The sequence below is a fragment of the Triturus cristatus genome, chromosome 1_2 (genome assembly GCF_964204655.1).
Source record: "Triturus cristatus chromosome 1_2, aTriCri1.1, whole genome shotgun sequence".
NCBI lineage: Eukaryota > Metazoa > Chordata > Amphibia > Caudata > Salamandridae > Triturus > Triturus cristatus.
In genome coordinates, this window is record NC_140580.1 from 1,057,230,172 (window position 1) to 1,057,251,949 (window position 21,778).

A 21,778-nucleotide genomic window follows, 5' to 3' on the forward strand; every position below is an offset into this window, starting at 1 on the left:
GTTAGGACTCCTAACTTCTGTGAATACCGAAGTGAGTAAGTGTCTTCTGTGAATACCAAAATGAGTAAGTGCCTTCTGTGAATACGAAAATGGTAGTAAGTTTAGGATTTTGTCTTAAGTTAGTTCTGTGAATCGGGCCCATGGCCTTTTATTTTTGTTTTTGTTTTCAAAACATAAATAAAAGGCATTTTCATTTACATTGCCAATATCCTAAACTCGTGTAAATGCGAGACCTATTGCATTGCAAATGCTTGTTGCACTAAGTTTTGACCTGCCTGACTCCGCGTGATTGCGCAAGACCGTGCAAGACCCTCTTTGCTGCAGGAGAGAGCCAGCAGGATCTGTAGCAGTTTTTCAAATTCCAACATGTGCCTTCTTTTCTGCAACTGTGTAGTCAATTTTGAACTACACAGGATGCAGGCAGCCTACGTGGGGGTGTCAGCCATTTCTAATTTGCCCAAGAAGCAAGCAGCTATGAGCTCCTTGCATGTGGAGCAGGCTACTGGATAAGACTCCTGTGGGTATGCTGAGGGTCGCTATTATTGGGAGGCCTAGCGGCGGTCACATAGGGTGTGGGCCCACATCTAGAGGCTCATGCTGGTGACGCTCTTTGGTAAACATGGAAAATAATGCCCTCTTCTTCCTCAGTTGCTCTGTTCCCCTGCATATGACAAAGAGAGCAAAGTTAGTATACTTAATTTCATTTCTTGCCGTGCAGGTCTGGGAAGACCCTCAGCATGCAATGTGTCCTATACCCTCCTCTGCTGTGGAGTGTGTTTCCTCTCTCCACTGCTTCCCCATTTACTGTTGTTGCAGGGATTCTGCTTGGAAACAGAACTACGCCTGGGACCTCAGAATGTCAGTATATAGTCACCATACCACATCAGTACCTATGAGCCCCAATCCAGACTAGCTCATAGTGTTTACCTGCCCTCCTAACCTTCCCAAGGTGACAGGTAAGTTAGCACCCCAGAGCACAACAATCTGGTCCCCTCAGGGAACCGCGGAATCATATCGTTGGCCTTTCATTTTCTCCCTCATGCATGTCCATAATAAACATAAATGATATGAGAACTGTTTACAATATTTATCGGAACTTGTCATTCTCTATTATAAAATAAATATATCATGCAACTAGAAAATAAATACATCCCAACAGCGAGAGGAGCATTACAAGAAAACTCTAAACAATCCTACCATAATCCTACCATGTCGAATTATTTATCTGTCTCAGCTTACCCCGACTATGGAAACACAGTGTTATATTATAGATCTCTGGGTTTAGTGGTGAACCCCATACCTGCTATGCAGAGGTAGTTGTTTCACATCTCAGGCAGTGGATCGCTCTCTCGTCCGGATCTTTACTATGTCTTCTCTCTGTTTTCAAAATGGCCCACCTCTATGTTCATGTTACGAGGTGTCTTCTTGAAACTAGCGGATGTGAATGTATGTTGTGTCTAAGTGTCTAGCTATGTTTGCTGTGTTTGACCTTGTACAAAATGTTCAGTCTGGAGCAATAACAAAAACACGTGCGGTGCTTTTCTAAAATAATGTTGTGGCACAAAAATAAGCGTAGCAAACGTAACGTGTGCAAGGCAGAGTAGCCTAAATGTGCACGCAAACTAAAATACGAGCAAACTAAGTGGGCCCTAAAGGAGACACACAACACTGTCTTCCCCAGAAACAGTGTCTGGAGTTCATCAGCTGAGCAGGACAGCCACAGTGTCCTGGTGGCTTCTTCTGGACATGACATTGCCAGTGACATAATCGGAGCACAACTCTGGCCATCAAGCACAAAACAGATCTCCACCATTGACCCTTTCAACCATACAGGTAAGCTACGGATGTAACCAGGAGACAAGGCAACAGTAGTTTGAAGCACCACCGGTGGTCGCCATGCACTACTGAAATAGCAGTGGTCAGAGTAGCAGGTTCCATTCCAGGCTAGCTCCTCAGAAATACAGTTTTTGTTACTAATAAGCGTTCTTTACAGTTTGGTAATGCGCAATTGCACTGTTTCATAGCACTACACATAATAGAAGTAACAGTTACACAATTGATTTCCTTCTGAGGGATGAAAGGCTGAGTCAAGGCTACCAGGATCAACCACACACACAGAAGTCAGCAGTGAATGATTAAGCCTCTGAATCTACTTGTCGGTGTAATGCACGTCTCCTATACTCCACTAAACCCAATGCACGTCGAAGGGCATGTCCTCAAGGTCTGGTGTGATGTGTTTACCAAACTTGTTTTTATGCATCATTAAAGGTATCCACGTATGACCCAGAGTAAGACTCTGTGGCGGTGACTAGACTGGAAGAACATCTATGGTGTTGCTGTATTAATGGTGCATTGTTTCAAATGTACTCCCACCACAATGACAACTTCCCTAATATGTGTTTTCTAGGCACTTCCCACGGATGGGATTCACATCTTTGCCTCCCAGCTGCACACTCACCTGACTGGAAGGAAAGTGAGCACCATCTTAGTGCGAGAAGGCATCGAAGTTGGCGTTGTGAATGAAGACAAACATTACAGTCCACACTTCCAGGTATACATGGTGCCGACTGCCTTTTCTATTCTTCATAGAGGACTTGTTCATAGGGGTGTCTAATGTTTCATTGCCATGATATGTTTGCATCATTTGTTAATTTATATTAGAACATTGGAATGTTGGGAGCTCTATTGAAAACAATGGAGTGCTCTGGGCTTATAATGGCTGGTATAAGCCCGGAGCTCCAACATTCCAATGTTTCTTTGTTCACAGCTCTGGCTGTGAACAAAGACTTCAGGGAGCCTGAGGGGATTTCAATCCCCTCGCGCTCCCTGAAGGCTTTGTTTTATTTGTTAGAACATTCTGTCCTCTAGTGGCAGAAAGTTCTAATAGCCTTATAGCCTTTCGTAGCTGGGCTATACCAGCTATTAAAGTCCAGCTGCTTTGTTAAAGTCCCTCGCCTTCGGCTCGGGCCTTTAACGATGCAGCGGGCCTTTAATAGCCAGTATAGCCCACTACGGTGGGCTATAAGGCTATAGTAAGTCCTAGCAGTGAATGTGAACTATATTTAAAATAACTGGATTTTAAAGAGTAGACCCCTTGAGGGCACGGAGGCAAAATAGTTTCAGTAAATGAAACTTTGAGGCACTGAGCAGGATCTGTAGCAGCTTTCTTTGGCTTTCTTTCAGACACCTCAAAGTGGTTTGGTTTGGCAAGGAAAATCCACAACTGAGGCCAACATGCCTGGCATGCTGACCAGGTCATAATATGGAGTATGCGGTACAGGAGATACTATATAGTGCAGAGAGCTGGTCAAGGTGCTAACATATGGGCTTCCGAACAACTTTCAAGCACCTGAACCCTACTTCAAAGCCACCCGTGCAAAATTCCATTTGGTGGTCACATTCCCCCAGCTCCATCCAGCTGGCCCTAGAGGGATCGTTTTTCAAAGTGATTGAAACAGTTGAAGAAGCTCCTTCTTTCTCAATTCATACCTCTTTTTAGGTCTGACCTGTGCTCTGATAAAATCAATACAAGATCTGCCTTATAAAGCCCACCCCAAACCTGAAAAAGAGATGCAGCCACATATGACTCTCTTTAATTCCAGACCAGATCCTTACCCCACACCACTCCTCAGCAGGATCCCAGCCTTTTCTCTCTCCCTGCAGAAGGCTTAGGCACTAGCTTCCTCTCCCACTGCATGAGGCCCAGGCTCTCCAAGGCCGCACTGGCAGTACCGGGCATCTGGCGTTTACCCGGGAAGCTTGGAGGGAGGGGGCACTTTTGTTCCTGCTGCAGAGTTCTTTTTATAGCCAGCAATTTTCAGGCAACAATAAAAATGTCAGGATAACTCTGGTTATTAATGTTCCTGTTGGAGAGGGATCAGAGTTTTGGCTAGGCAGTTCTGACTCTTTTAAAGTAGCGCAGAGGGTGAATATGCCTGTTGCAAATAGCATGTACCATGCATATCACAGAACTGTATTTGATTTGGATAGCTCGGTGGTTTACTGCTTTTGTCATAGAGATCTTTTTGTTACTTGCAGTTCATAAGTTGCAATCGTAATATAGCAGAGTGAGCTATCAATCAATCAGGAATTTTTGAAGTGCACTACTCACCTGTGAGGGTCTCATAGCGCTGGGGGTCAGGGGGTTTGAGCAGCTGTGTCTCATCTGAAGAACCAGGTCTTGAGTCTCTTCCTGAATGCTTGCACTGTAGGGGTATGTTTGATGCTGAAGGGGAGCTCATTTCAGGTCTTGGCTGCGATGTAGGTGAAGGCTCGACCCCCTGCTCTGGCTCTGCAGATGCATTGGATTTATGCCAGGGCAAGATCGGCGGAGCAGAGAGTCCTTTTGGGTGCGTTAAAGGATATTCTTTCGTTGAGGTATTGGGGTCCGATGTTGTGGAGGGATGTCTAGGCGTTAGCGAGGAGCTTGAAGTTCACTCTCTTTTCGACCGGGAGCCAGTGGAGTTCTCGGAGGTGCTGGGTGATGTAGTTTTGTAGTGGGTTGCTGAAGACGAGTCTGGCTGCGGCGTTCTGGATGGTCTGGAGTTTGCAGAGTAGAGATTTGTTTATTCCGGCATAGAGGGCGTTCCCGTAGTCCAGTCTGCTGGTTATGAGTGCGTGGGTGACGAACTTCCTGGATTCTGGGGGGATCCATTGAAAAGTCTTGCGGAGTATGCCGAGGGTGTTGAAGCACCCGGAAGATACAGAGTTGATCTAATGGTTCATGGTGAGGGAGGAGTTGAGTATGATGCCGAGGTCACAGGCGTGGTCCGTGGGTGTGGGAGGGTTGCCGAGGGTGGTGGGCCACCAGGTGTTGTCCCAAGTGGTGGGGGTGGGTCCGAGGACGAGGACTTCCATTTTCTCTGAGTTGAGCTTAAGGCAGCTGCTGCACATCCAGGCAGAGACGACTTTCATTCTTTCCTGGAAGCTGTGTCTGCTGCTGTCGGGTTCGTTAGTGAGGGAGAGGATGAACTGTGTGTAGTCGGCGTAGGATACTATGCTGAGTCCGTGTTTTTGGGCGATGGTGGCAAGAGGGGCTATGTATATGTTGAAGAACATGGGGCTGAGTGAAGGTCCTTGGGGCACTCCGTAGCTGATTTCTGTGGGTTCTGAGAAGAAGGGCGGGAGCTTGATTCTTTGGGTTTGAACAGTGAGGAAGGAGTGGACCCTGTCAAGGGCAGTTCCCTGTATGCTGGCGTCATGGAGTCTGGTGGTTATTGTGCGGTGGGAGACGTTGTCGAAGGCTGCTGAGAAGTGTAGTAGGATGAGGGCAGCCATGTGGCCTTGGTTGAAGAGGGTGCGGATGTCGTCTGTGGCAGCTAGGAGGGCAGTCTCAGTGCTGTGGTTGCAGTGGAATACGGATTAAGAAGAGTTGAGGATCGAGTTGGATTCTGTGAAGTTTGTGAGCTGGCTGTTGACGATCTTCTTAGTGACTTTGGGAGCAAAGGGGAGGAGAGAGATGGGTCTGTAGTTCTTGAGGTCCGTCGGGTCTGCAGTGGGCTTCTTGAGGAGGGGCTTGACTTCTGCACATTTCCAGTTGTCTGGGAAAGTGCCTGTGGTGAGGGAGCAGTTGATGGTGCATCGTAGTTTGGGTGCTATCGCAGAGGTGGCTCTGTGAAAAATGTGGGGCGGCAGGGATCAGTGGGGTCTCCTGAGCCGAGTTTGTTGCAAAGGTCCTGGGAGGGAGGGGCGTTGGGAGGATTTTCTGGGGCGTATGGTGAATTCTTGTATGATGCTGAAGAGTTCCTTAGGATTGCGGGAATTGGACAGGATTCTCTCCTGGATGAAATTCTTTTTCGCGGTTCTGATGAGTTGGTGGAGTGGTAGGCGGTGCGTGCTTCAGGGGTTTTGCTGTTTCTCCAGGCTTTCTTGAGTCAACTTCACGTGCGCTTGCATTTCTGGTAGTCGGTGGAGAAGCAGGTGGCATTCATAGTGTGTTGCTTGTCGGAGGGGGGTGAGTGTGTTTGCACAGTCGGTGATCCATTTGTGGAGTGCGTTGGCTGCAGAGTTGGCGTTGGTTGCGGTGGAGGGAGGGTGTGGTTGAGGACGGACCTGAGGTGCTCTTCATGATTTTGTTCTAGTACCTGCACGGGGCGAGGAGAAGGCTTGTGTGCGGTGGGTTTCAAGAAGGAAAAGTGGATGCAGTAGTGGTCCGTCCAGAGGGGTTGTGTGGTAACCCTAAAGCGAATGTTGTGACCTCCAGCGAAGATGGGGTCGAGGGTGTGTCCTGCCTTGTGGGTGGGGGTGGTGGGGAGCTGTCTCAGTCGGATGTTGGCAAGGTTTTCCAGGAGGGCAGTGGAGTTGGGTTAGCTGGGGTTGACAAGGTGGAAATTCAGGTCTCCAAGGAGTACGTAGTCTGTGGATGTGAGGGCGTGGGGCACGAGGAACTGTCTTAAAAAAGCAGCATGCAAACTGCATAATACAGGTTAGAAAGTAATGTTTTTTTCCCAGCCTTGTATTATGTTAATAATGCTTAACAGGGTTTATTTTGGTAGATACAAATTATTAGTAGTAAAGCCAAACATAACCACTGTGTTGAGGTTTTAATCCTGAGTCTGTGCTTTTCCAGGCCAAGCACTCTTAAAAATTTCTACAAGTACGGAGGTCATTTGAATCCTACACCTTGCAGTCACCTTTGTCTTCTGTAATATCTGATATACACTGACTTACACACGTGTGATTAATTGTCTCTCTATGTGTGTGTGATATAAAGTGCTCCGACACCCTACATTGGTATAAGAGGTGCTATAAAACAAATAAAATTCATGTGCGAAAGAGGCTATGGAGAGATGAGATGGAGAGTAATAGTGAGGGAATCTTTGGAAAAGGAGGTCATGTGGGGCAGGGGCAAAAATATTGTTGCACTGGCCGCCACAATCGCTAAAGCCAGCACTGCTGTGCCGCATATTGGGTTGGAGGCTGCTAACATCCTTCTAAATGGTCTTTCATTGTGTTCTCAGCTGGGCAGGGCCGAACTGGCCATAGCGGGCCCCGGGAGTTTCCCCGGTGGGCGTCCGGGTTGGGGCTGGTTTTGGGCCCCTGGTGGGCCGTTTAGTTACAGAGCCGTTTTTACAGCATAGTTGCATAATTGGCCCCTGTAATAAAATCGGGCCAAACGGGCCCTGGCAAACAGTTCGGCCGCAACTCCAACCCACAGGGGTGGGCGGCCGAGCTCTTTGCCAGGGCCAGTTTCGGTTCCCAGTCCGGCCCTGCTTCTTGGCTGTGCTTCACAGTGAATGTGTACATTTATTTTATATTTAAATTCATGCTTCTTGCTTGACATCTTATTTTTTTGTGTTCTCCTTAAAGATGACTGTGGGTATGACAAGGTATCCTGGTACATTGTAAGGTCACCATTTAGTATGCTCTCAAAGCAAATGCAATTGAATATGCAAGAAAAAATATGTTGTAGACTGCACATTTTTTGCAATTTTTTCCCAAATTTTCATTTGGGAAACTCCTCTTCCCCCCCAAATCCTCCTTGTCGTAGTCTAGTTCACTGCGCTCGCTCACTAAACACCGTTCAGGGGGCTGGTAGGACAAAATTTGACAGGGCTGCTTTGGGTTCCCAGTCTGGCCCTGAGGCTTTCATTTTCTATCGATCCTAGATTGTGTTTGATCCTCTTTCGTGCTGCATTGAAACAATTGCATCACCTCTGTGCTGTACTCCAGCTATCCCTTCTTCATTGGTTCTTCTGCATTGACTCCTGCCTTTTTCTCACCACTAACAATGGCTGCCATTGCAACTGAACTACTGGACCCCATCTTTTCTCTGTTGTAATTCCCCTGTCATTTTCTATATCTACAGTGTTACTTCTTTACTTTTAATGGCTCCATCACTTTCCTCTCGCCCTGGCCTCAGTCTCACTGTTGCATTCTAGTATGACATTTGTCTTTCCTTAGTCTTTCATTCTCATGTCACTCTTCTTCTCTAGTATTTATCCTCTATGATTCTTTCTTCATTCCACTTCTCCTGTACTAGTTATCCTGTGTATTTCTTTCTTCATTCTCCTTCTCCCGTATTATTTATCCTGCGTGCTTTTTCTGCATTCCCCTTCTCCTGTACTATTTATCCAGTGTGCTTCTTTCTGAATTCCACTTCTCCTGTACTAGTTATCCTGTGTATTTCTTTCTTCATTCTCCTTCTCCCGTATTATTTATCCTGTGTGCTTCTTTCTGCATTCCCCTTCTCCTTTACAATGTATCATCTGTGCTTCTTTCTGCATTCCAATTCTCCTGCACTATTTATCCTGTGTGCTTCTTTCTGCATTCCCCTTGTGAATCCAGTGCTTTTCTTCGTCTGTTGTTAGCAGCCTCTCCCCTTTCTGTGTACAAACCTGTGGGGTGTGGAGCATTCCACGAGTAGTGGGGGGGGGGGGCTTTGGGATGCAGTCTGGGGGTGGTTGTGGAGAGGTGAGTGGAGTGGAGTGAGATGCTCGTGATGTACTGATTCAATAAGCAACTTCACCACTCATCCCAAAGTTGTGGGTCTCAATACCATCTTTTCCCCTATGCTGGAATCTTGGTTGATGCCAACCTTAGATTTTCTCATTTTGGAGCCCTTTGTCTCACTGTTTCACTCATTCATGGTCACATTGAACATGCCGTTGTCTCGACACCATACCAGAGTCATGACTCTTTCTTTGTACTGAATGTTGTCAGTTTCTTTAGTACTATCCGGATCCTCTCTTCTTCCATTCTGTTATTCCCTGTGGCCAGATCTTCCTCTAGTCCAGGGTTCTCCAATGTCGGTCCTGGAGGGCCGGATCCAAGTCAAATTTTTAAGACAACTACATTTATTTAAATATGGATATGCTAAAAATCTGGCATGGATCTGGCCCTCCAGGAATGACATTGGAGAACCCTGCTCTTGTATAATCAGGTCCTCAGTCATTGCCACCCATGGCAGCTTTCACCCCACCTACCTGACTCTAAATACTTTCTGTCTTGGATCTCAGCCCTTCCCTCCATCACACGATCCCTTCCAGTCTCATCTTCACTTGATCTACCTCCTTCAGTACTGTCCTACACCCCACATACCTCCCTTGTTTCAAACCGGATTCCCGTCACTTTTCTCTACTCTTTCAAACTGTCACTTTAATGTGTATGCTACGGAGTTTTCACGCATGTGTGCAAATTGTGTTCTTACAATATCCTCTAGAGTGCACAGAGATCACCATTTTGTTTTCTTTCAGGAAATCCGCATGTTAAAAAAAGTGTTTCAAGTGCTTCCGGTAAGCAGAAATGTAATTCTATTGTGACTGGCCCTTTCTTGTTTGTTTTCTTTCAGTTCTTTTTCTCTTTCCCTATTTTTCCTCTCTTTCCAATGCTCTCTCTCCATTCTTCCCTCCTTCAATCCATCCATCTGCTTCATGTTTTCATTTTTGCTCCCTCTTTCAGGTCCTCTCTTCTTTCTTTCTCCTTCTGTTCTCTTTCTTCCTGCTGTGGACTGGTTCTCTTTCCTTTCCCCCTACATTGAATTTCTTCCTCACCTATATTTGTTGGTTCTCACTTTCTTAATTATTTATCTAAATTATTTCTAATCAACATTGTGGCAGCTTAACAATCTATGTCTCTTTTTCAAGCACTACACTGGATGTCCCAGACACTCATTTTATACCCATCTCTTGTTAGGGCTCCGACAGAGCAAATGATGGCGCATTAGAGCGCTGGATGAAGGCCCTGATAGAATTGTGTTATTAGCTTTGATTGAAGCACGGTACATCCATCAATGGAGACTCCACTGTAATAAGAAATAACATGACACTCTGTGCTTCCTCATACATTGCTGTACTTTTCCCAGATAAGATATGGTGAACTTCGTCTCTCTCCTTGTGCTGGCACGCTTGTGGCAGACTAGTATCAATGCAGGCACGCTTGTGCCATAACGCAAGAGTTCCTGTATTGTGGTCAGAATAGTTTTTGTACAGGAAGCACAACATAATTGTTAGAGGCATATTCCTCTTCATATGTGTGTTGCAGAAATAAAAATATTTCTCCTTGTTATGTAATACTTGGGTTGACTTTAGTAAATCTGTCTATGCATCAAAATGCATGCTTTGATGCAGGGCAATGCTCAGTGTCCACAGGTGTAACGTCTCCCTGACGCAAAGTAATGCTTTTGCAAAGCCATGCAAGCCACACAAGTTGGGCTTTGCATGGCTTTGTAAATCCCAAATTACATTTTATACCATGGCTGTGCCAAAAGGTGGCACACCCATGATACAAAATGTTATTATGTCTGGCCATAGTTTGTACACCATTCACTGAGAAGTTTTCAATCACATAAACAGTTCGGACTCCAGCAGATCCCAGAGGGACCAAACATAATCACTATGGTTGAAAAGCTTGGAATTTGTCTGTGCGAGGCGTCTTCGGGGTGCATTGTCACAACAGTCAAGGAGAATGAGACCACAGAAGAAATCTCAAAGTTTTAGCCACCTGAAGATAATGACTCTTGCTGTGCAGGGTATTTGTACATTGTGGCTTTAGTGAGGAAAGATCTTTGAAAAGGCCCTCCTTCTGCAGGACACACACTGTACAAACAGTGCACTGGTCCAGTGGCACTTCCCTCCAAATTGTATCTGCACTTCTCCAAGGGATTACAACTTTGCACCTCAGAGCTTCTGAGGTATGTGGTCATCATTTCACAGAATTTGTTTTCAGATAAGGTTTACTTGTTGAATGTCTGAAGCACTGGGGTGTGTGATATCTATGCATTGTATTTCCTGCACAGGGGGATATGCTGATTACATCTTGCACCTACAACACTGAAGACAGGACCCATGCTACTGTGGTAAGATCTCTTTCTGTATAACCGAGACTCTTGCTTTATTTGAGAAATTATAGTAGTACATCATGTGAGACAGGCAGTCCAGGCTCATCACTACATCCAATTATGCAGAGAGTAACTGAGGTGTGTAGAGCTATCATGCTGTCATCAGCTTGGTGCTGCTGGGGACAGGGTGGCAGGATATTTAAGAACTAGTAAAAATAAAATGCATAGATTCAAAGAGAAACAGAAAATCTATTAAGCAGATGAATAGTTAATATTTACAACTAAAAACTCACACATATGTAAATGTTGTATCTATCAAGCACCTTGGAGCACTCAAAATCAAATGACATCAAGGAGTCAGGTTGTAGGAATATTACTAAGAGCCAGAAATGAGTCCCGACAGTCACCCTAACTGAATCTACTCTGTCACAGAGAAACAGAATTCATGTCCTTATTTTTCAAGATGTTCTACCTCAATATCAAGTTTTTAATATTGTTGTACAAAAATATAAACTTCAGAATATCGGCTACATGTGTAAATAAATAAATATATATAAATATTTATGTATATATAGATATGTGTGTGTTTGTATGTTCTTGTGTGTGTGTACATATATTTATATTTACTTTTACCCAGTAGTGACTGCTACTGGGTAGTTATAGTTAAGACACGTTTCTATAGGAAAAGTTTGTTTCGGTTTGCTTATAACTTCGGCATCATTTGAAAATATTCGCAAAACTTTCAAAAAAAGTCTCAACCACTTCAGCTCCTTTCTGGAAAGTTTTAGAGTGATCCCTCAAACAGGGATCAAGAAAAAAGGGGGTCCCAAAACATGTTTTCCCCATTCATTATTCCAATTAGACCCAGCTACTGCCAAAATGGCTGAATGGAATTACACAAAATTTGGCAGAGAGCCATATCTTGATCCAGAAAGTATGCGTTCTGTGATTTGATGTGAATCCGTTCAGTAGTTGTTGAGAAATTAAGGCTAAAAAACATTGTATATTTCATGCAGCGGAGGATATGCGGAGCTGACAGATCTTAAGATCTGATTGGCAGTCACCCCATAAAAATAGATGTGGCAGCAGCCACTTTAGGACTGGGGGAGTCAGTACTCAGTCCTGAGAAAATGAAAAAAAACTATAGAAAGGCATGGTAAGGATACCGTGCCCCCTAGGCCAACACATAATTTATTTTGTAAGTTCACAGAAGATCTGCAGATTCACTGGAAAATCTAAATAAAAAAACATTTGGCTCCTGGGAGCTGCGAGGTAAGCAGCAAAATGTATTTAATAGGGGAGGGGGAATGTGGTCCCCCTCCCCATTCCTCCTTGAGGACCTAGGGACCCCATCGCCTGGGTCCAAGTTACAAATGAAGGGGAGAGGTTTGGGTGACCCTGCTCCCCAAGCCTCAAAGTGACCCTGGGGACTCCATCCCCAGGCCGGTATTTTAATAATGGGAAGGTGGTGCGTGGCACCCTCCCAGAGCCTAATTGAGGCGATGGGGACCCTATCGCTGGGGCCAGCATCTTAATAATGGGGAGGGGAGGGGATGGTACGGTCACACTCCCTGAGCCATAGTATGGCCCGGGGACCCCATTCCCTAGTGCATCTCTTGGACGGAGTCCTGGAGATCCCAAATCACAGGACACCATTGTTTTCCTGTCTTCAAGAGAACTGGCAAGAGGCCATTCCCTGCATCCAATCGCCCGCGCAGAGGGTGCTGGGTGGCAGCAAGGGGTTGGGCACAGAGTGAGTCATGACCGAACAGGTGAGGCCTTGCATCCAACCGCCTAAGGCCATGCACCGCTGGGGTATGCTGCTCGAAGGGAATTGGGGGCCCAACCCCATGCTGTGCATGGCCAAAGGCCTACACCCAAGCCATGCATGGCAATGCACATCTTACTTTTGATTACAAAAAAATATATAAATTGACTGAAAAAAGCAAAGGTTAAAGGGAAATTATAGTTAGGTGAAAATGTCAGTTAAAATATACTGTTTTAAACCAACAAAACCACTGAAATTCACCAGATATAGTTATCTCAAGGAACTAAAACGTGTACTATAAATATATATAACCTACGCCCTTGGCATGCACTGCTAATTACCTCACATATTACATCACTCAAGACATGTTCAATTGATCATCACTGTCATCATCGATACCATCACTGCAATAGCTGAAATGACATAATTGATGACAATACTGTGCAGGGCATGGGTGCGAGTTATAGTTACTTAAGATAACTATAACTGATCAGTCATGACCCAACTATGGCTCACCCAACTGCAGATCAACTACCTTTGGGATCCTATGAGAAAAGGATGAGGGTCTGTGGCATGAACCCTTCTCAAAATGTGGTCTCTTTCAAGTTGTGAGGAATAATGTATCCTGGGTCTTCAAAAGATTTTGTAGATTTTGCTGAGGCTGAACATTTGATTGCTCTTTTAATTGTCATATTACGCATTTTGTGTAAAGGTCCCGCAGTAGGCACAATCCATGATATTGCATAGCTCATATAGTAAACTTTGATTGTGGTTCCAATGGTTTTTTCACTTATTCAGCAAAGTTTCATTAATTTTGATTAATACCTGGTTTAAAAATATTTAATGTTGTAAAAATGTTTCATGGTCTCTCTCTGGACTAGACACCTGGATAACTGGTCCTTCTGTTATTATGCTACTTTGGTTTTTTCACCGCCAATTTGTCTAAATTGGTAGTATGTACATGACTAAAGACATACAAGAATCTTGCTGCCTTCCATCAAGCAGTAATGATCACTAACACACAAGTGACAACAAACATGAATTTCCATCAGAAGATAGCAGACCAGGGGATTCCAACCTTTTCTGTAGTGACAGCTACTTTTGATCAGTGAAAATCATAATGAGCTACTGAAGGCCAAGTCACTTCTGTGCAGTTTTACCAGACAGCCCCATGCCCAGCGTAATTGAATTTAAGCCTATTGTCCATAGAGCCAGTTACTATGCTTTAAACAAAATCCTTTGATTAGTGGCACTACGATGAGGCTGCCAGGTGTGTTAGTGAGAGTGTGGTCTTTTAGAATGTATAAACATGTGTTTGTATGAATGAGATATATGTGTATGGGATACCCTGTGTCATATGTATTTGTGGCACAGGACATACGCTCACCATATGTGGCACCGCTACATGTATAACACGAATATGCAACCATTTTTTGGAATGGGAGAAATAAAATTCGCCAAAAAGCTCTGCAAAAATGTTCATAGTATGGGAAAGAATTCTGAACTTTAAATTTCTCCCACTTAAAAAATGGCTGTATTTTTTAGGTATACATTAGACGCCGTCTCTAACAGCCACTGCAGGCATGATGCCTGCTGTGTGTAAATGTGACACTTTAAAATGGGAGAAAATTTAATTGAAGAGTTAACTTCATGTTTATTTGGATTCCACAAAACTCATTATTTCATTTTTCGCCCATTTCAAAGTTTGGAATTTACAAACAGCAGTCATGTTGCACCCAGTGGCCAGTAGACACAGTTCCATATTTATAACAGAAACAAACAACTATTTGTTTAAATGGGAGTAATTTAAAGTGAAGAAACATTCTTCATAAATTATTAAGACGTAATTTGCTTATTTGAATGTGAAGAAAAATATTAAGACTTAATGTTCCATAGAAATATTGTTCTTCACTTTAAATTTCTCCTATTTTAAAAATAAAAGTCTGTTTTTTTCACTTATAAATATGGCATGGTGTCCACTGGCCATTATCCACCTCTATGCCTCAGTTGTATGAGCGAGGCATGCATGGCTGAACCACGCATGCCTCTAGAATGCGGTCCCGACCACAAATGCTTCATAACCACGCATTCCTTTACTACGCATGCCTTTACCGTGCATAGCTTTACCATGCAATTTTGTTGTAAAGGCATGACTAGTAAAGGGATATGTGTGCTAAAGATCACCACTTCCCTTCCTAAGCCAAAAGATCCTATCCCCCTACCTTACCGCCCCCGCCCTGAGGCCTAAATCCTACCACGCTCTGCCCTTAAAACTACCCCTTCCCCTCTGCCGCCCTGAGGCCTAAAACCCTACCCCTACCAAAAACTACCCCGACCACGACCCCAGCCCCTCACCCTAAACCCTAAAACGTATCCCTGTGCTGCCCTTAAAACTAACCCTTCCCTTCCCCTGAGGCCTACAACGTTGTCCCCCTTTAAAAAATCTACCTGATCCACCCTAACCTGAGCCCTAAAACCAACCCCCACCCCTAAATCCCCTAAATCCCGCCAAACCCAACCCCAGCCCCTGCCCTTAAAACTACCCCAGCCCCCTCCCCCTGCCCTGAGCCATAAAACACTGCCCGTTTAAAAAAAAACAGCCTGCCCCCTCACCCTGAATCCTAAATCTACCGCCACCCCTAAAAACTGCACCCCAAACCAGGCTCCATCCCATAAAACTACTCCTACCAACCCCCGTCCTAAAACCCTGCCCCCTTTCCAAAAACAACCCCGAGCCCTTATCCAACCCCCACCACTAAACAATACCCCCAAACCTGGCCCCAGCCCCACCTACCTGTCCACTCCAGAGCTTCCTGTTCCAACTCTTCCTCTTCCTCTCCCCACCCATCCGGACACTAGATCGATATGCGTGGTTAAGGCAGGCGTGGTTCAGGCAAGCATAATGTCCATAGAGCCAGATACTATGCTTTAAACAAAATCCTTTGATTAGTGGCACTGCGACGGGGCTGCCAGGTATGTCAGTGAGAGTTTGGTCTTTGAGAATGTATAAACATGTGTTTGTATGAATGATATATATGTGTATGGGATACCCTGTGTCATATGTATTTGTGGCACAGGACATACGCCAACCATATGTGGCACCGTTACATGTATAACACGAACATGCAACCATTTTTTGGAATGGGAGAAATTAAATTCCCCAAAAAGCTCTGCAAAAATGTTCATAATATGGGAAATAATTCTGAACTTTAAATTTCTCCCACTTAAAAAATGGCTGTATTTTGTAGGTATACATTAGACACCGTCTCTACCAGCCACTGCAGGCAAGATGCCTGCTGTGTGTAAATGTGACACTTTAAAATGGGAGAACATTTAATTGAAGAGTTAACTTCATATTTATATGGATTCCACAAAACTCATTATTTCATTTTTCGCCCATTTCAAAGTTTGGAATTTACAAACAGCAGTCATATTGCACCCAGTGAGTGGCCAGTAGACACAGTTCCATATTTATAACAGAAACAAACAACTATTTGTTTAAATGGGAGGAATTTAAAAGTGAAGAAACATTCTTCATAAATTATTAAGACGTAATTTGCCTATTTGAATGTGAAGAAAAATATTAAGACTTAATGTTCCATAGAAATATTGTTCTTCACTTTAAATTTCTCCTATTTAAAAAAAAAAAAAAGTCTGTATTTTTCGCTAATAAATATGGCATGGTGTCCACTGGGCATTATCCACCTCTATGCCTCAGTTGTATGACCGAGGCATGCATGGCTGAACCACGTGTGCCTCTAGAATGCGGTCCTGACCACAAATGCTTCATAACCACGCATTCCTTTACTACGCATGCCTTTACCGTGCATAGCTTTACCACGCAATTGTGTTGTAAAGGCATGATTAGTAAAGGGATATGTGTGCTAAAAATCACCACTTCCCTCCCTAAGCCAAAAAATCCTATCCCCATACCTTACCCCCCTCCCTGAAGCCTATATCCTACCACGCCCTGCTCTTAAAACTACCCCTTCCCCTCTGCCGCCCTGAGGCCTAAAACCCTACCCCTGCCAAAACCTACCCCGACCACGACCCCAGCCCCACACCCTAAACCCTAAAACGTATCCCTGTGCTGCCCTTAAAACTAACCCTTCCCTGACCCTGAGGCCTACAACGTTGTCCCCTTTTAAAAAATCTACCTGACCCACCCTAACCTGAGCCCTTAAACCAACCCCCACCCCTAAATCCCCCCAAACCCAGCCTCTGCCCTTAAAACTACCCCAGCGCCCTCCCCCTGCCCTGAGCCATAAAACCCTGCCCCGTTTAAAAAAAACAGCCTGCCCCCTCACCTCTCACCCTAAAACCTACCCCACCCCTAAAAACTGCACCCCAAACCAGGCTCCATCCCATAAAACGACTCCAACCGACCCCCGCCCTAAAACCCTGCCCCCTTTCCAAAAACAACCCCGTCCCCCTCCCGCCCTGAGCCCTTATCCAACCCCCACCCCTAAAAAATACCCCCAAACCTGGCCCCAGCCCACCTACCTGTCCACTCCAGAGCTTCCTGTTCCAACTCTTCCTCTTCCTGTCCCCACCCATCCGGACACTAGATCGATATGCGTGGTTAAGGCAGGCGTGGTTCAGGCAAGCATCACTACGCTTGCAGGAAAATGGCCCACGTGACTCAGCATGTGTTGGAAAGGCCGTTTCCCCTATGCCTCACAATGGGCCAAAAATCTGGCTCAAGCACTGCTCATTATTAGGCCCTGCTATCTGTAGCCTGATGATAATATTGTAAAATAAACAAAGCCTTTCCTTATTTTTGAAAGAAAAATGTGACCCTATGCTAATTCAACTTAAGGCAGTGAGCTACACTGGAGGTGTCTGCGAGCTACTGGTAGCTTTAGCTTAAACACACCATCAAGCATTCAACAGAACATCATAGCGATTTTTGTGGCTAGTAACACTCTAAAAACAATCCTTTTAGGATGGGCAATATGCAAACGATGATGCAGCGCGTTGTAAAACAGTAAATTATTTGGACACACCTTTTCATACATATAGCAAACGCCAAAGATATTCATTAGGGTCGGACTCATTTTACTTTCACATTACCTAACTCCACCCAGATTAAGAAAGCACTGTAGTGCCATGCTAACGTCAGAAGGAGAAATAAAATTCTAACAACATAACATAAGGTAGCATAAGTGAGAGCTAGATTAGTTAGTTTAATTTTTAAAAAGTTGTTCTGGATTAGGTTAGTTCTTTGTTAACAATGGTAACATTTAATAACAAGAATTGTTATTCAAATTTCTATACGCCTACCTGTCATTACTACGGCATTGTACCAGATTCTTGACACAGGTGCTATTACACCTATCAGCCTTAGGGTGGTCTTCTCCTCAAACGTTTTGCCTCTCTCCTCCACATTTTTCTGATCTTGTTTTTTTTACCTTAACACTCTGTGCACTTTACAACTGGTAACTAGTGTTAAAGTGTATGTGCTCACTCTCCAAATCATGGTAACATTGGCGTATCCCCAATTGGCATATTGAACTTACTTATAAGTCTCTAGCAATGTTAATGTTTTTCCTCTGTGTGCGGCAGTGGAAGGTGTCTGTACACTGCAGCCAAGGCTATGTGCCCAAGAAACCAACCATGCATGTGAAAGGTGCTTAGTGTCCTAAGACGTATGTGCTCACATATTTTCTTATTAGCATTCATTAAACAGGTTTATAAACCTGCACAGCACGCCTGTCCCTCCAGTGCTTGATAAGCAATGTGAAAATTATGCACAAAGAGTTAAAAACAAAGCATTAACATTTGAGATAAAAGTGAGAGACAAATAGATACCCATTTAGTGGCGGATTTATTGAAAGTGAGACCAAAAAAAGCTTACATTAATCCTGGCTTCCTCCTTAACCAAACACTATTACATTAAGCAAATATTGTATTTCAGCAATCCTCAATATCTTTCATTATCACATACAAAAGCACTTTCAAATAGGTTAGTTCAGAATACAAGGTGAGGCGACAATTTTGTTTGATTTAATAGACTATAATCTTGCTCTATTTATAAGAATGTGGGCCACATACAGGGTGCACATGACAAATTACTTTCCTCTTAGTTTACAAACATGCTGCCCAGGCAAGGGAGAGGCAAGAATGCTTCTAAGTTCACATTTAAAAACTCTCACTTTCTCAAAGAAATGCTTTAATTTGACATATTAATGTCAAGCTTCTGCCTGCTAGAGAAAGGTACTTTCTTTTATATTTTGAAAAGACTTCATCATATGTTAGGTGATGTTTGCTGCATGATTTAGATGGCAAATATTTCAGGGTTCAGCTTGTACAAGGGATAAAATGGCTGAGACAGAGGTGCATGTGCACTGATGCAAGAAGAGTAAACGAGCTGGCTGATCTCTATCTAATTATCACCCCAGGAGTGGGATGAGTAGGCCAAGAACATCAGAAACCATCTCTACAGCAACAACTCTCCGCAAGTAAACATAATGTCTAGAGCAGATTTTAAAGGAAATTATATCCTCTGTAAAACAATTTAATGCAGCAAACCGTGCATCATGCCCCGGATGCCAAGCAATACTAATTAATGCATGGACCTAAAAAAATATTTTGATCAGAGACACCACTGCTGTAGTCACCGCTCCCACTACCTCTAAAACGAATGCAGCAAGTGGCCTGTGCGAGAGACACTTGCTACAAAACTTGTGAGCTTCTGCTGCCCCCAGGCAGGGCCGTGGGAGAGGAATACGAAGCTTCTTCTCTCCTCTACCACGTGGTCTACTCCTCCACATGAGATCACCACCGCTGCTCTTTTTTTCATGCATCTCCCTTTTTTTTAAGAATAAAATCAGGAGCTGCATACAGTCTCACATGTGATATGTGAAGTGTGCGCACTTCACAATCATAATTGCGCACTCAAAGAAGTTATGGTGCGCGTGCAAGTGCGCAGCCTACAGGGAACACTGGTCCCTAGTACAGTGGTACTGCACATACCCAGGGACTGTAAATTACATGCTACGAGTGGGCCTGCAGCACTCCTTGTGCGCCCATTTAAGTAGCTCTTTAAACATGCAGCCTGTGTGTGCGGTTTTAAACTGCCATTTCAATCCTTGCAAAAAAAACATTTGCCAGGTCCAGATCCTCCTTTTTAATACACATAAGTCACCCTTACTGTAGGCCACAAGCAGCCCAGAGAGTAATGTATTTAAAAAGTAGCACATGTACTTTTAACTTTTGTATTTTATGACAGTGAAAAACTTCCAAATTCATTTTTCACTATTGCAAGATCTACCACTCGCATAGGATAACTTTGAAGTTACCTTATTACATTTAAAAAGGATATCTTATGAGAGCAGGAAAACAGTTCATGTTTGGTGTCTATGGAATTGTACTAAACAATCTTCTTTTATGATAAGGTGGGATTTTGACTTACAATTTTTAAAATGCCATTTTTATAAAGTTGAAAAAACAAAATGACAGCTGGGTTGCACTCTGTTAAACAAAAATGTAATTCAGTGTATACAGGAGAAACAAATTAGATTTCTAAAGTGTGCACCCTCTGGGGAGGCTCAGCCCAGCCACCCAATTCAAAGAGAAAGACAAAACTAGGGTCCAAGACACAAGGTGCACTACTTTTTTTCACTCAAAGAGTGTGAACCATTTACATTCAATTAATAAATAAACTTAAATACTATATATTCAGAATTGAAACTAAGAGCGACATTCCAATGCACGAAAGTCCATCATTGAGTCATCACTGAAGCGCTGAATGTAGATCATTCATATTTTATTGTGCAAACACACGCACGTCACGGGGAAAGATTGTTCCCCATGAGTTAGATGGTGATTGAGCAATTCCCACGTTGAGTAAACAAATCCAATGCATTTTGGGCCTGAACAATTGCCCATCGGGAAGGGAATCTAGAAACAAATAATTGTTACAATGAGAATGCATAATTCTGAACTTGACAATACAATAAGTTGAAGAAACGGCCAGTAAATACCGTGAGACATATATCAATCAATTAGATCAAAGCAAATGAGTCTCGCCGGAGATCATGAAAAATAACCAGATTGCAAACCCTATATGAGAAAACACGAAAGAAAGGTAGAAAACAAAGGTCAAAGGCAGAGCCAACACCAAACGCAAACCTTAGGTTGTGAAATAATAGACCACTGAAAGCCTTGGGTTAAAAAAAAAGTGCACCTCCGCGCAGTGTTGGTGACTAAACTTACAAGCGTTTACAACATGCTCTGTCATAATACTGAAAACAAGGTACACACCTACGGACTGCATCAGTCCATAAATTGACGTGCATCTAAAACATGCTCTGCCATAACAATGAAAATAAACAAAGAAAAATGAACATGGCCGATACCTCCAAACAGCGCAGTCTGGGGACGAGCAGACGGCTGAAAATCGCGGTAACCACAATGTACGTGCATCCTATATTAAACAAAAGTAATGCGACCCCGTTAAAAAATGAATTAAGAAGTTGAAAAAGTAAAACACAAAGCACGTGCTCAGACTTACCGAACATCTATGCTAAAACCTGTGTAAGAGCGCGATCAGCCCAATCCGACGCATTCTCGAAATGCAGGTGCTCGTGTTGGACTGCAACCCGATACTAAAGTAAGGAGAGGAAGAAAGCCTCTCTGTGCTGAAACCGATGTGAGAACACGGTCAGCAATCCGGCGCGTTGTAAAGACAGGTGCTCATGTTTGCATGCAGCCCGAGACTACAGTACGGAGAGAGGGGAAACCTCCTCCTGGTATGAAAAAAATAGAAGAAAGGCTATGGAAAGCTGTGGGGCACTTTCAATAAAGTTGAAAGCAACAGGAAGTGTGTACAAATATACAAGTCGAGCAGTAAGTGACATGTTGATTGTGTGACAGAGACATTTAAAGCACTGATGAACACCCCATATTACAAACTTGATATGCTAGACACAAAAACAAAAAAACACAGGGTACTCATGAAATATAAATGCAGTGATTTGTAACATGATTGAACTCAGTGAGTTCCAAGAACAGTAAACAAAGAACAGTAAATTAAATAAGGGGCCCTGGGTGTAAAGTGTGCCTGATAAGTGTAGAACACAAGTTACCTACCCCCTGTATAAATTGGAGCAATGTACAGGTCAACAACAGAAACTCTGCTGGGGAAAAACTCTAAAAAGTGAACAGTGGTTATTGTAACCAAAAGACCTGGCATTGTGCATGCGGAAACAAAAAATTGCAACTGGAAGAGC

General features: G+C 43.8%; 1 protein-coding gene across 1 annotated transcript in view; it reads left to right on the top strand.

Moving 5' to 3' along the window:
* The window catches only part of DBH (dopamine beta-hydroxylase), a 451,213-nt gene that overhangs the window by 262,272 nt on the left and 167,163 nt on the right, over nucleotides 1-21,778 (top strand). The window contains exons 7-9 of the mRNA XM_085612530.1: nucleotides 2,408-2,551; nucleotides 9,195-9,233; nucleotides 10,736-10,795. Coding sequence (XP_085468656.1) covers nucleotides 2,408-2,551; nucleotides 9,195-9,233; nucleotides 10,736-10,795 — 243 coding nt within the window. The remainder of the gene's footprint in view (nucleotides 1-2,407; nucleotides 2,552-9,194; nucleotides 9,234-10,735; nucleotides 10,796-21,778) is intronic.